Below are 15,036 nucleotides of genomic sequence, written 5' to 3'. Positions count from 1 at the left end.
TTTTATCACTGTATTCTCATACCATATCTCTCTAAGAAATAGATTTAAGCAACATTTCATATTAAGCATATTTCTCTTACTAATAACGTAAGCAGCTTACTCCCTTTTGTCTTAAAGCAAATTGCCTATGTTAGAAAGAGACAACGGCAAGTCTGTCATACAACGAATATTAGTAAGAGGACTCTGTTTCACTGGCAGTCTTGAATAATTCAATACTTTAAGTACAAGTGTCAAATGTCTTATATATTTTTCCACAAGCGGGAAGTTTTCGTTTTTGTTTTGTTCGCCATAAAACGAATTTGGCAAGTAATACTCAATTATATATTTTTTTCAGTAAACGGCTAAGAGCCGAGCTGTTTTGTTATAAACTGCCTTGTTAAGGATTTCCAAAAGTATTATTTAAACAATGTTCTCTGGTCATGTATTTTTAATATAGTAAAAAAGGTGAAAACGCAAAATTTTAAGGTGTGGCCTTATACTAAATGTATTTCAAGTAATACAGCAATACTTTCAGGAACAAATAATTCAGCATTAAATTAAGTCCATCGAAGAATAATAAGTGTTAGTTGATAGAAAATTAAGCGAGTATGTGAGAACGATTGTGCGAGATTTATTGTTAATTTTCACGGAAAAATTGTATATAGTTAATTAAATTATATTCCTTTATTTTACTTTAAATATTTTATGTTATATTAGTTTCGTTTTAACATGTTGTTTAAAGATTTTTTAAAACGTGTACTTGTGTGAAAAAAAAAGAAAAAATTATATTGATAGATATTTGTTAAAGTGTAAATAAAAGGACTGCGAATCGTGATAGTACTTAAAATTACGAGTGTAATCAATGTCTTGAGTAATGCTAGATTTTCCTTTCTGCTTTTATCTGTTTGAGGTTGATTTGTCGTATGACTTTCTAATTTTTCGAACGTTAATGTGAAACTTGTGCGAGTTTTTCTCAATAGCTTCTAACTAGGCATGGAACATTTCATGAATAGCAGGTGAAAAATCATATGAAATGAATTTCATTAATCACACCTGCTATTTTTCTTCACATATACTGCTATAATTTCGCAGTCAACGAAATCACGAATCACATGAATTTCATTCATTCATTCGAGCGAAGTCCGTGAGCGCTGCTCTGCTAAGTGACCGAGCGAGTAAGAAGGAATGATTTGATCATGTGCGTGTTAGAAAAGGACAAGAGATGTGATGACGAACGAAACTGAGCATTTTAAATATGAACTTTAAACTCAAAGGAGTAAGGTTTAGATTTCCTTGTCATGATTCGTATCATTAGATAGCAGGCAGATGAAATGAATGATTTTTCACTAGTCGCGCGGTTAGTGATTGTTTTGTTGCATATATCCATACTGTGCTGTGGAACTGTTTGTTTTTTGTTGTGCGACACAAAATCAAACAGATATTAAGTCACATTCAATATAGGTAGCTAATTAGCAATCGTTCATCATAATTCATACTTCATTAAAAGTAGCACATTAAATGAAAGAGCTATATTTTAACACTGCGAATAAAAATCATTGCCTGTGAAATTTCACATGTGAAATCACATGAATAAAAATCATCATTTCATGAAATGAAAATGAACGGAAAATAGCAATCATTTCCATGCCTACTTCTAACGAGCGCGTAAACGCGAATTCAAGTTAAATTCGAAGTGGCGCCGCCTAGCGGTACGCAAATGAAACTTCTATAAAACCCGTTTGCGCACTTGAGTTAGAAGATTGAGTAAAACTGAGAAGGAGCACAGATTTAGAATGGAATTTAATGTAATTAGAGCTGTAAGCGTGTCAATAGTTTCTTGGTGCAATGATTTAGCACTCCGGCTGTGAGAAATTCTGACGGTTATCGCTATTTATAATCCCACTCCTTTTCTGTGCGGTATTTACTTGAAAAATCTCATTAAAATATCCTGTGGTGATGTTGACATTCGAAAAAATAGAGAAACAACTCTTATACATACAAATCGTATAATTATGCATAACTCTCCCACCTAAGTTTAATCGAAATTCCTTACGGAAAAAATGTTTCTCTGTGCTCATAATTATATTGATTTGTATGTAAAATGTTATTTAGTCAACCATTATTTAATTTACCTTGTACCTTGGAATTTGTCTTATGTGATTCAGCTGTAATATTACAGAACTTTAATAGTTCCATTCAATGTGAGAGTTACACTTAGTGAACGAATGTGAATTATTTTTAAGATACTCGCGTGTATTATGGCGATATTGTCTTGAATTTGTGAATCGCTCACTGTACAAAACAATATAGTGAATCTTTTACACAAATATCATTATTTTATTTTACCACACTATATCCTGTACCCATAGTCCTGTACATAATCGAGATCCTGTGGCTGTATTTTTGAACTGTCATGTCTATCAGCTAAAGACGATGAAAAACCATTTTCGTTGAAAATATTAATATTGGATAGTAGGTATTTGCTAATCAAGTAGCCAATTCATTTATGATTTATGAAAGAATAAACATTAGAAATCAAAGTAATTTTAATATAAATGGCCATAAGTAGGTATATTTAAAACTAGCGGCCGCCCGCGACTTCGTACGCGTGGACCCCGTTTTACCCTTAGGGGTGAAGTTTCGAGTTTTTTAGGGTTTACCCGGAAATTATTCAAACTTTTCTCGCTGTAAAAACCATCCTTGGATTTCAACAAACATTTAAAAAAAGAATTGGTAAAATTGGTCCAGGCGTTGTTGAGTTATGCGCTTACCAACACATTTTGCGATTCATTTTTATATTATAGAAGATTTTAGTCTGGCCTACTTTTATAATGAAACTTACCGTTTGGCCGAAACCTTTTTTCTTCAAATATCGTATCGATAGGATCTTTTCACATTTCACACATTCGTAACAGTTGCGTTTTCAGCAATATGCGAAATTAATGTCCTTACCCCTATTTTTTGTACTAACTTGACCGGCCTACTAGCGCGCCACAACACGGTTCATCCACGGTAGTTCATCGATAAAACGGGCGCACTTACGTAACAATCTATGGAAAAGTACCAGGAGCGCAGAAAATGTAGAGTTAGTGGGTAGTCTGAAAAGTAGACGTCAGTCTCACGTAGCTAGAGAGAGACGGCAATACGATTAACTTTAAGTGGGAAAGAGATGGGTGGATGTTGCAAGGTTACAACTCACTCGGCTAACGTCAGTCCCATGTAGCTAGAGAGAGACGGCAACACGATTTACTATTAGTGGGAAAGAGACGGGTCACTCGGCTTCTACTCCTACAGATTCATGCTTGCCTGGTACTTTGAGACTGTTACGAACGTTTCTGAGCAAATGTGGACATTTTTATTGTGAACATTTTTGTGGATGGCACGAGTGTAGTGAAAGTATGGAATGCTATTTTTCAGAACTTTAGTGTTAAAAAAGGACGATAATAATGTTAAAATAATGACTAATATTTGAAGTTATTTTTATTTTGAAAGTCGGATAAAGACAGGATAAATTGCAGTTCAAAATACTTTTTTATGCAGTCTTTTAGTTAGTTACTCGGTAGGTGGTAGTTAGTAGATATTTACTACGCTAGTATTTTATACATATTTGTTTAAAAAAAAAAAAAACACATGCTCATACACATTTTTTATGTTACCAGCTTAACAGTCTTGAGTTTTATTTTAGTTTTCAATGTTGGTCTCCTACAGAAAGCTGTTATATTTGGACACCTTTCAGATCAGATTAATGAGGGTTTTGGAATGCTACAAGCAGTTAATAGGCAGTTTTCTACGATTCAATCGAAGGTATTGAAATGAAACAAATATTGACTCATTTGAAACATCATTTTATTTTATAAAAATAAACGTTTTGACGACAAATAGTTTATAATATTCGGGGTCCTTACGAATTCACCAACTCATGTCAGAGTCACCGTCAGGAATGTTTCAAGACATTGTAAAAAATTCAGTTTTTACAAAAGTTATTTTTTTTATCTTAAAACATTAACAACATTACATTTTCACATCTAAATCTAATAACGGTCGATCACTTTCATTTATTTTTACAATATAACATTAGCCCTTACGAAAATAATATTTTTATCAGTTGTTAATGACACGTAGAGCGCTTCGCCGGACCCAATGCCGGTTTTCATAAAATAATATATTCATTAATTTTCTTTTCGAATTTTAAGCCAGCTTCATTCAGAAATAAAAATATCTGATAACTAAATAGAAACGCTCAATATAATTATCATACATGGGGCATACGTTTTCTTGTACAATTAAGACATAGTTACAAAATGACATATTTTATTTAGTTACAATTAGATACTGTATCAGTACGGGGTTCGATTATGCGGGGATGCTAATGCTAGTCCCAACGGCTAACCGAAGCACAGGTCAACATTACAACAATGCAATCTTTATTAGTACACATTCGATAAAAATATAGAGAAATACATCACAAACTAAACACCGAAGACGTAATTTACCAAGTCTTTTTCAAAATAAACTATAGTTTGACTTTAGTTCAAACGTTAACTAAACATACGAGCATTGCATTGTGACTAGATTAAAGTAGGAAGGTATTATTTCAAATTACGTCACCTATCGAACTATTTCTTTTACTTTTTCAGTACGCACAGATAATTATAGTCCGTATACCAGGCTAAATGATGAAAGCTCGTTCCAACATATTCTACATAATACCTATCATATAATATACACATGGCATACATACAATTATAGTGTAAAAACTAATATCACGGAACGCCGTATGCAAATCATAAGTTTTTCTCTAAGAGATCGTACGCTACGAAAATATCGTATGTATTTGGGAAAAGAAATTTAAGTACCCTGTTAATTGAAACAAAAACGGGTAGGTATTGGCCGAATTCGATTGGTGTTGTGGGCTGGCCTCGCGGGTGCTGCCTCCACCATGTTATCTTGAAGCACTAATGGAATAATCGATGAAACCTACACCATAATTGCTTAAAGGTAATTCTGATGACATCTAATCAAGATGGTAGCAAAGTGGATTTATTTTCAACCGACTTCAAAAAAGGAGGAGGTTATCAATTCGACCCGTATGTTTTTTTTTTTCTATGTTTGTTACGCGATAACTCCGCCAATTATGAACCGATTTGAACAAATCTTTTTTCGGCGTATAGGTAATACCTCAAGGGTGGTCCCATTTAAATTTAATAATAGAAAAAACAACCCCCAAGGGTGGACAATTGGGGATGAACTTTTTTATACGCAATGTCTCCGCCGATTATAAATCAATTTGAACGATTATTTTTTTGTTGAATAGGTATTATCAAAAGGGTGGTTTCATGCGAATTTGAAGAAAATATTTCACCCCCAAGGGTGGAAAATTGGGGTTGAACTTTTTTATACGCAATATTTTTAATTTTTAGTTTTGTTTTTGTGTTCACGCATTTGAAGTCGGTTTTATTTTTTTTTAAAGTTAATTGATAGCTTCTATCCACAGATGACAGAAACTAAAGGGAGATGTGACAAGGGGGCGGGGTCGGCGTCGCAGCAATTTGCCCAAAAACAGAACACATTGCTGCAGACGTCATAATGTAAACAGTTTGCATTGCTTGCGTAATACTAAAGATTATTCGAACGTTGAGTACTGATACCGCAGTGGATAATGAGCACATATCTGTACCCCCAGTGAAAAGGGATCTAACTCGACTTAGATCAAAATTGACTTTATAACATAATGTGAATCTCTGAAAAATTAGCTATTTTTGTATCTAATCGGTATGTTTCTACGACGTATAGAAAAGAAAATAATTTTGTGCCAAATGATACAAGTAAGGCTTTGTGAACCAATTTTGAGTTTTCTTTCGTGTATATTGATACATGTCTACTTTTAACAAAGTGTACCGGAGGCTTCTTTCAATTTTTTATTGTGTCAAGAGGTACGACTCGTATTACTACTTTTTACACGATTGAAGTTGTTCAGATTGAATTTGTGATTAACAATATAAGATGACTCATATTAATATACACAAAAAAAACTATGTATTGTTGGTTGGTGAAAAAGAATGTAACTTAATTTATATCACAAAAAGTAAAAGACAAATGATTATTTATTTTGTGTATAATGATTCAATTAGACTAATACCATTAACCACAAAAGTTTCGTACATGTGTAAAATAATAGGAGATAATGTATGTGATTTAGGCCGATATCATTCATGGTATATGGTGTAATAATTAATAAAATAGTAGTTTCAGATCAGAATAAACATTTAAGGAGTAAATAATTAGAATCCACTCTAAAATTCTAGCCTTATTCCTTTACAATCGCCACTTATATCACTTTACACATAATTATTAGGATACTTAGATCGCTATTATGTTAGTTAGATCAGTTTACACATTTTTTTTCTCATCACAAAATTGGTGTATATTGATATAAGTAGAAATTTTTGGACGATTTACCCTAAATAACCTGAAATAATGATTCCTCATAGTGTAATTACTAATGTTTGTTTTACAACTTTTTCTGAAATTAAAGAAACAAAAAAATATCAACAGAAATGGCGTAAAATGTATCACTTTACACTTGTTAGCGGGTGGTCAATTCAGTGTGGTGTAAAATGATTTATGTCCCATTACATCACTTTACACGAATGTAAAGTTGCCGTGCATGGCGATATAACTGGGTTTTTATTTAATTACGAAAAAACTACATGCTATATTTCCCAAACTGGCACACTGCCTAATTATATCTAACATTACCTTTCACCTAAAAAATATTTCACCAAGTTATCTCTAATAGACACGAAGCAGGATTTTTTTTAACTTCAAATGCGATTTCCCAAAAATCACCATTTTTGACTTAACTCCGTTTTCACTGGGGGTACAGATATTTTGATTACTTTGCTTCTATCTGATAGATAACTTTTGTAAAAAATATTGATTTTGAATTTTTGATTTGTAAACTATAAAATTACTAACCAAAATGTTGAAAATCGTTTACAGAACTATGTACCTAATAGTGCTCCAAGATAAAACATTTGAAGACCGCACCCGCGCAGCCACCGATCTAAGTCTATTTACATCGCGCGTGTTCGCTATGACCCCTCCGCCTCGTGGGGGTCGGGGGGTTGTTGCGGGATGTAGTTCCATCTCGCTCGCACTTCACTAGCAGGGGTGGGCGGGGGGTTGGAGGGGGGGTTGCGTCTCGCTCTAACGACCGCTAGGTGGCGCTGTATGTAGTGCTCATGGGGCGCTAAAGCAGCCGCTCTGGTCAGGCACTCCTCGGCTACGGCCAGCTTGCCGCGTTCGACCGCTACCACGCAAAGGTTGTGGAGCGCTTGCACGTTCTCTGGCTCCAGTTCTAAGATGCGGCGGTAGCACTGGAATACAGAAAGTTCGGGTTACTTATGAACTTCAAAAAAAAGAAAAGGTAGGTAGGTTAGGAATAGTCTTAGGTAATCATCATCATCATCATCATTTCAGCCACAGGACGTCCACTGCTGAACATAGGCCTCCCCCAATGCTTTCCATGTTGATCGATTGGTAGCGGCCTGCGTCCAGCGCTTCCCTTCGTCTTAGGTAAACTTTTGCGATTTTGTTACATATGGCAGACATCGTTTTCATACTGACATAGAAAAACCGATATAGAAAATTGTTAACAGTAACGCTATAATAACATTCTGAAAAGCCTCCACCGTTGAGGGTCCAATCCTATGGACTAACTTAGCCTTCACTAAAATTAGGTTTAGATTCCGGGTTCACCGACATTATAGTACTGGGACTGTGAGGTGGGATAGTCTATTTTAAAGAATGTTAATAATACCGTTAACCCCTAGTGGTACGGCTAAATAAATATGCTTATGGTATGAGTGAGTTTACTACAATAGTCCAGAGGTGGCGGGGATCGAACCCGCGTTGCTCGAACTACGTGTCGGCCAGTCCCACACCTTCACCATTTATGGATCACGAGTTGGCCAATGGCCAGTCCTTCGGCTATAAACGCTAAATGATTTAATTAAGAACTTACGCTCTCAGCTGCGTCCAAATCCTTGACGGAGTTGATGTAGATATCTCCCAAGAGCACCAACGCCTTCACGTGGTCGGGGTGATGTCGCACCAGCTGTTTAAGGAACGGAGCTGCTTCCAGCGGCCTCCGTCTGTCAGCTAGTAGTAAAGCAAGGTTGAAGAGCGCGGATCGGAAGTCAGGCTTGAGGTGCACTGCTGCGCGGAACCAGCGCTCAGCGCATTCCGCGTCGCCTTCGTCCATGCACACCATGCCAAGGTTGAAGTGCACGCGCTCGTTTGTAGCTGGAAGGAAATGGATTTAGAGTTAGAGGTATAATAATGCACATTGGTTGAAAGTTGAAAGGCAGCGATTTCAGAGGTGAGTCGCTTTAGATAAAGTAGAAGGCATTTGTGCTAGCTTCTGTTAAGCTTAGGATTAAGCGTTATTCACTGATCAATATTGCCTCTTTTTTCCTTGACCCCAGTCAATTGTAGGTTCTATTACTTATTAAGGCCTATTCAGACCTAAGCGGTATTCGCTACCGTCTGCGGCAGAGAAAACCCAGTGGGTATGCGGTAATAATACTGTTCAGACCTAAGCGGTATTCGCTACCGTCTACCTATATAGGACCTCTACCCACAGCGCGGCAGCGAATATCGCTCACCCACAGCGCGGCAGCGAATATCGCTCAGGTCGCTCTAGCCGCGATACTTGATACTAAATACCTGAGCGAAACCCGCGCGGTATGTAGGTACCTCTACCCACAGCGGCAGCGAATATCGCTCAGGTTTGAATAGTCCTTTAGTTTGGTCCATCAGTGGATTCAGTGGTGACTAGTGGTCAATGGTAGTCATATAAAATTATGGGCTTGAGAAGTAGGTATAATAAGACAACACAAAAATCGTCTATAGATACTATACAGCAGTTCCTGAAATAATTTTACTGAAATTATTAAAGTTACTGAAATAAAAATGCGTTTCAATAGCAATTTTTGTTCGTGTTTTGACACCGACTAGTTCGATCTCATAACCTAGCTAGATTTGATACAGCCTACTTGATAGCAGACATCATAATTTTTATAATGTTAACTTACCGTCTTTATCCAGGAGTTTCAGCAGCCGCTGGCGGGCCAAATGCCTCAGGTCAGCAGCGCCCAGCTCTTGAAGCAGTATGGCGGAGTTTAACAGCGCTTGTTCATGCTCGGGTTCCAATTCCAGCGCTTTGTCCAGGTAGGCTAGCGCTTGCGATGCTTTACCTTGCTCGAGGAGGACTACGCCAAGCTGGAAATTATCGTATGTAGCGGTTAGTGACATATTAATCCAAAATCAAATCAAATCAAAAATATTTTAATAAACTTTGACAACTAGTGGCACTTATGAACGTCAAAATACAGTAAAAAAAAGGTAGCCTTTAAATATGTCCATATCTTTTGGGCCCTACCTACCAGCGCTTCAAGACAAACATAAATGGCAAATAGTAAACCAAGATAGGTATGTATGGCAGGTCCTAGCAATTTCTAGTGGTTGAGTTGAATGGTGTGGTCAAATCAAATACGAGTGGCCGCTCGTGACTTCGTACCTACGCATGGATACCGTTTTACCCCCTTAGGGATTCAATTTTGCAAAATCCCGTCTTAGTGAGCACCCACGTTCTAAAAGAAATCGTGCAAAATTTGAGACTGTAGCACTTGTTGTTTCTGAGATTTCGTGATGAGTGAGTGAGTCAAACAGTCAGTGAGTTTTCGCTTTTATAAATATACTCGTAGATTAACCATATTTGCGTTCTAGTTTTGAGTGCAATGCAAAAAATTATTGAGTATCGAGTGCCTACCAAAAATATTGGACGCTATTCAGTAGTTTCTTATTGGTAAAATTGGTTTACATTTCCACTATTTATTTAATTTAAAGAATCATAAATACAGCAAATGCCCCTGGGAAATCAGAGAGGGTCATCGTCCTGCAGTGAAGATCAATAAATTGACCTGATGAAATAATTATTAACTACCTATCATAAAATGTCTGTTGAAGGTTTTACTTACGTTGTAATAAATGTCCGGATTTCCACTATCATAAAGGAGAGCTCTTTCATACACTTCCTGAGCTTCCTTAGTCCTATTCAATTTGATGAGAATATCTCCTCTATTAATGTAGGCTTGTGTATAATCAGCTCGCATGCTGATCGCTTGCCGGTACAGCATGTCTGCTTCTTCCAGTCTCGTCGCATTCTTGGAGATTAAATTGGCTAGGTTCAGGAAAACGTTTAGATGGTTGGGAGCTATCCTCGCTTGGTAGGACTCTCCGGGCTTTGCTTTTGGCAGTAGCGACTTGGCTTTGACGTAAGCATCCTCGGCCTCCTGGTATCTTCCCAGGTGATTGTACGTTCTGCCGACGTTGATGTGAGCGCCGACGTCATCTGGTTGCACGCTGACTGCTGTATTGAAGAATTCTAGCGCTTCAGCGTAGCTACCTTCGGCCTCTAAGGCGTGGCCTACGTTGTTGTATAGCTTTGCGTTGTTGCGGTTCACCTAGAAGACCAGACGAAAGAAATATTTAATTAGGGATAGAATTTTTATAAAACAATCCTTGACCTATCTGTGAATTCGAGAGTACTAGTTAACTGTGAAAGAAGTGTAGTAATTTCGTAAGATACGGTCTTTGATACAAACGATGAAAACAAAACAAAATCAAAAAGATTCCTCGCAGATACGAGTAAGTACCTAATTCTAATGTTGAAACAGAAAATAATCAACGCAGTTTGAGTGTATTTTACCTTCAGTCCCGAAGCAAAAATGGAGTATTCAGTCTTCCAATCCCAGTTTCTGACGTAGGTCTTCGCGCTGAACGCCAGTAAGAGGAAAATAAGGGCTGCAGCGGCGAGCTTGGCCCGTTTCTTGGCGAGGAGTCGCCATCCATGGGCCACTAGCAGACACCAGCCCATGGAAGGCATGTAGAGAACTCTTTCAGCCACTACGAAGCCGACAGGGAAGAATAGGTTCGAGGCTGGCAAGAATGGTAGCACCAATAATGCTAGGCCCTGGAATAAGAACGAAAATATTACTTTACAGGGTTCCACATGACATAATGTCTTTGTATATGCCAGCGTCTGGCATCAGTAGGCAAGGAGCACGGAATAGTCTATTAGATATTTGCAGCTTTAATTAAAAATAGGTGTCTAATAATTCAAACTTATTTAAAAAAAAACGTGTTGCTTGGGCCTTAATCAATGAAAGACTAATTGGATTGGGCATCGTGTTTCTGACAAATATAATTTGGTAGGTACCTGTAGTTACTACCTCCATATATTATTTCTTTAGACAGAGTCAAACGACACGGCCAAGCCTATCAAGTCCGATTAAAGTTTAAGAAAATATTATGACTGCCATAAAACTTACCATAGAAAGAGCAGACGACCTGGTCCTCAGCGCATGTACTGCTGCAGCGATGAGGCTTGTAGCCAACGCAAGGGTGGCAAGGTTCCTCGGGTCTCTCCACGAGCGGACCAAAGCCACTGTTCCCATCGTCCAGTCGCAGCATAGGGCCTCGGGCAATGTCAGCAACCAGGCGTTGAGAGCAGGGAGATAGGCGAAGGTTAAATGCCTGGAACATCAAAAAAACATGACTATATTGTCTTTTTTAGGATCAGTGTGCAGTGTGTTTACCATGAGCTTATGTTACGGGTGCTCGCTAGCGACTGCGTAAAAAATGACATTCAAGCTGAGTTGCACCACCAAACTTTAACCGTGACTATAACGATAACCGGTGCTTTTTGTATGGAGTTTGACAGATTTTTAGTTAAAGTAAGTTGGTGCAACCCAGCCTAAATATATGACAAATTACAGCGCCCTTAGCGGCTACTTTCAAAAACTAAAATCTTTATGGATTTTTTTGACGCACTCGCTAGCGAGCACTCCTAACGTAAATTTATGGTTCAAGCACACAGAACCAGAATGTGGAGATATAAGAACAAGAACTTATTAGCTTTGTGCTTGTAAAAGACGACGCATCAGTCTGATCGAGCAACTATCGACACATCATTTTAAACCGTTCAGCTAAATTGTTGATTAACACAAACAGTGATCAGCCAAAAGTAAATTGTTTACCGCTCAGCAGTTTAACCATCCATTGAATTGAGGCCTTAATCTGTTTGACGCATTATCACAGCACGAGAAAATAAATAAAATGATGCTTCGGTAAATTAAACTTGTGAATAAAATATTCCTTCCTGTTTACATTACCTAATTGATAAATCAATTTCGGTTCAAATTTATAACTCACGTTTTTGGAGACACGACGGCTCGATTAGACGTTATTTGTCAACACCGGGAGAAATTGAATAGATAGCAATTAATTCCTGTCGACGAGGAGTCGGCGAACTCTGACTGTGGGTTGGGTTTTACGCAATTTTAAGCTTTCATTTAACTGGAGGGTGGAACTAGTGGGGTAAATCCGCCGTTAAACAGCGAGCCTGTCGTTAATTTAATGTGCTCCTCGGCCGCGTCGCTCGACACGAAAGTGCTGTCAAAGCCGGCCGTTATCCCCGATCTCGATTACTCAGTAAAGATCACCTTCGACTTGATGATGACAAAGTACTAGAGAGTTTATAGCCCTTATTAACTTCGTGTTCGGGGGCTTCAATTTGTATTTAATTGACAGAGGATGAATTTTATTAACATGCCTGGTTTAGTGAGTATTTTAGCATTAGGTATATGGGATGTAGGTTTCGCATTATAACAACATTATTTTTTGTTCCCACTAGGTGGACCGACGATCTGGTGAAGGTCGCGGGAGGCGCCTGGATGTGAGCGGCGCAGGACCGGTTTTTGTGGAAATCCTTGGGGGAGGCCTTTGTCCAGCAGTGGACGTCTTTCGGCTGAAACGAACGATGTTTTTTTAACAGTTAACATTAAATTACATAAGATTGTACAAGTACTTATTTCCAAAAGGAGGAGTCCAAGCAGAGCTGACAATGCTGGTAAATACCTATGGGAAGCTATAACGAGCTTAGCTCCTGTTGGCTCTATGTGAATTGCAAGGACAAACTATTAATCTACTTGCCAGGTAATCCGTTTGTACAATTTCCCACTTCTCAATGGAGTGGATTGCACACTGACCCATACATCTAACTAGATTAGTACCTCAAAAGAAGGTTACATGGCTGCAGGATTGTCAAATCTAGTAAACACAGGCAGTTGCGCGCTTATGACGTGTAATCTCGTTGCTAGGAGCGCTAGCATCGCGCAGAAGACGGTAGCCACACGCGCAGCCCCATACATCTTAGGAGCTACATTCGCGAGATTAGGAGCTTAATAGAAGGTCTTACCTCGCTGGTGGTGGAGCAGCGCCAGCAGGGTTGTCAAATCTGGTAAACACGGGCAGTTGAGCACCCATGACGTGTAATCTCGCCGCCAGGAGCGCTAGTGTCGCGCAGCAGACAGTGGCAACACGGCGCGCCGCCTCGCCGCACGCGCAGCCCCAACCGGAGCCTTTGCCCCATGCCTCTAGCCAGGACCAACGGCTGCCGCCACCTGAACTTCGGCGCTGGAAGAAAAAATAGTTTAAGGTATACAACGGAACTATTCCCACCGTTGCAACTCCTGTGTACAGCTTGACCGCCAATTAAAACCCAGACCAGTGAAGGTCAAGTTTGTCCTGGGGGAAAGTTAAGCTGTCATTGGATTGGACTCGCAACGAAATTAATCAGAAGAAAATGAAGAAGTTAGGGTTCGACTTCCCTCCTCCTAACATCAAGTTAGTGTAAGTGGCTGGCTTGATAGTTTTTATATTTAGATATGCTAGTATTGACTAAAATTTTAACTAGTATGGCGAATTAGAACAAAGAAACCATTGAAATCAAGATTAAAAAGAAGTTAGCTCCACAGAGTGTAATATATATATAATAATTCAGCACAAAACTAGAATATAATAAAACCGATATATCAGAGAATTCCAGCGCAAACGAAATGAGCTTTGCGCTGCAACAGCTATAAATACTATTTATCCCTTCAAGTTAGAACAACAAGAATCCTGCGGATTATAAAGTGCATTGTACTGGAGCAACGTGTCGACGCCAAGGAAATTATATTTTTCTATTAACTCCACTAAAACACTCCCCAGATAGAAAGTAAGACCAAAAAAGAAACATTGAAACCGAGCGGCAAGGTGGCAAAAAGTAATTTCCATTTACAAAGCTTTGGAACTGGGTCGTAGGAATACTGAGTATTGAACCCGGGAAAGAAGATAATGTCGCCGTATAACGCGACGAGGAACCTTAATACGTGTGCGTAGGGACCAAATTAGCTTGGCAATCTTGGCTGGGTCTTCGCTAGATCTGTCGCAATATAAAAAGAAACTCCTAGATAACGAGATATGACGCCTTTATGTATCCCACTTTATTTATATTAGTGCATGGATTTACATTTCAGCGCTTAGTGTAAGCTGTGGTCTTACACCGAAACTAAAGTGGAATGGAAATTAAGTAATATTAAACCCCAAACGACAATCTTAAAATATGGTTACGTAACTTCTATGTAATAATTTTAATACGGTTGCGAGGGATTCTTGTCCCTTGTTTTTTTGAGACAAGAATCTGTTAAGAGGACTACTTAAGTAAGATAAGAATTAAGTTTCTCAAATAAGAAGGATTAAATAGGGGTGCCCACCATCCCTATTTGACAAAAGAGTCAACCACATAATATTTGTTGTCTCGACTATAAAGGTCAGTGTACCTACACTTAAACACTGCTGAGATTGCTTTCTTACTGGTAAGAAAGCAATCTCAGCAGTGTTTAAGTCAATGAAACGACTGCCAAAATGCCGAAAATGTACCTAATTAATTAGGTTAATGTTGCTATGATAAATGATGCTACACAGACAAAGTTCTATGTATCCCCCTTCACGAGTCACACTATAATAATTTATAGCATCGCTGTTTTCGCCAAGGGTGAAACTTAGATATTTATTACCTCGCATCTTTTATTTTATGATTGTTTTGCTTGTCTCACTAACGCTAAAGGATTTGACGTGCAAAACAAAACTTTATTTCTATAGATTTTA

At 38.2% G+C, this 15,036-nt stretch overlaps 1 protein-coding gene across 1 annotated transcript in view; it reads right to left on the bottom strand.

Moving 5' to 3' along the window:
- Nucleotides 1–6,868: 6,868 nt before the first annotated feature.
- Nucleotides 6,869–15,036, bottom strand: part of Tmtc3 (Transmembrane O-mannosyltransferase targeting cadherins 3) — a gene marked incomplete at its 5' end in the record, with an annotated part of 34,240 nt that continues 26,072 nt past the window's right edge. The window contains 7 exons of the mRNA XM_028305062.1: nucleotides 6,869–7,358; nucleotides 8,006–8,286; nucleotides 9,078–9,264; nucleotides 10,023–10,508; nucleotides 10,754–11,017; nucleotides 11,376–11,580; nucleotides 13,304–13,521. Coding sequence (XP_028160863.1) covers nucleotides 7,074–7,358; nucleotides 8,006–8,286; nucleotides 9,078–9,264; nucleotides 10,023–10,508; nucleotides 10,754–11,017; nucleotides 11,376–11,580; nucleotides 13,304–13,521 — 1,926 coding nt within the window. The remainder of the gene's footprint in view (nucleotides 7,359–8,005; nucleotides 8,287–9,077; nucleotides 9,265–10,022; nucleotides 10,509–10,753; nucleotides 11,018–11,375; nucleotides 11,581–13,303; nucleotides 13,522–15,036) is intronic.

The sequence above is a fragment of the Ostrinia furnacalis genome, unplaced genomic scaffold (assembly GCF_004193835.3).
Source record: "Ostrinia furnacalis isolate ACB-3 unplaced genomic scaffold, ASM419383v2 OfSCF1635, whole genome shotgun sequence".
NCBI lineage: Eukaryota > Metazoa > Arthropoda > Insecta > Lepidoptera > Crambidae > Ostrinia > Ostrinia furnacalis.
The sequence above is the reverse complement of the archived record's forward strand: the minus strand, read 5'-3'. Positions and strand labels throughout refer to the sequence as shown.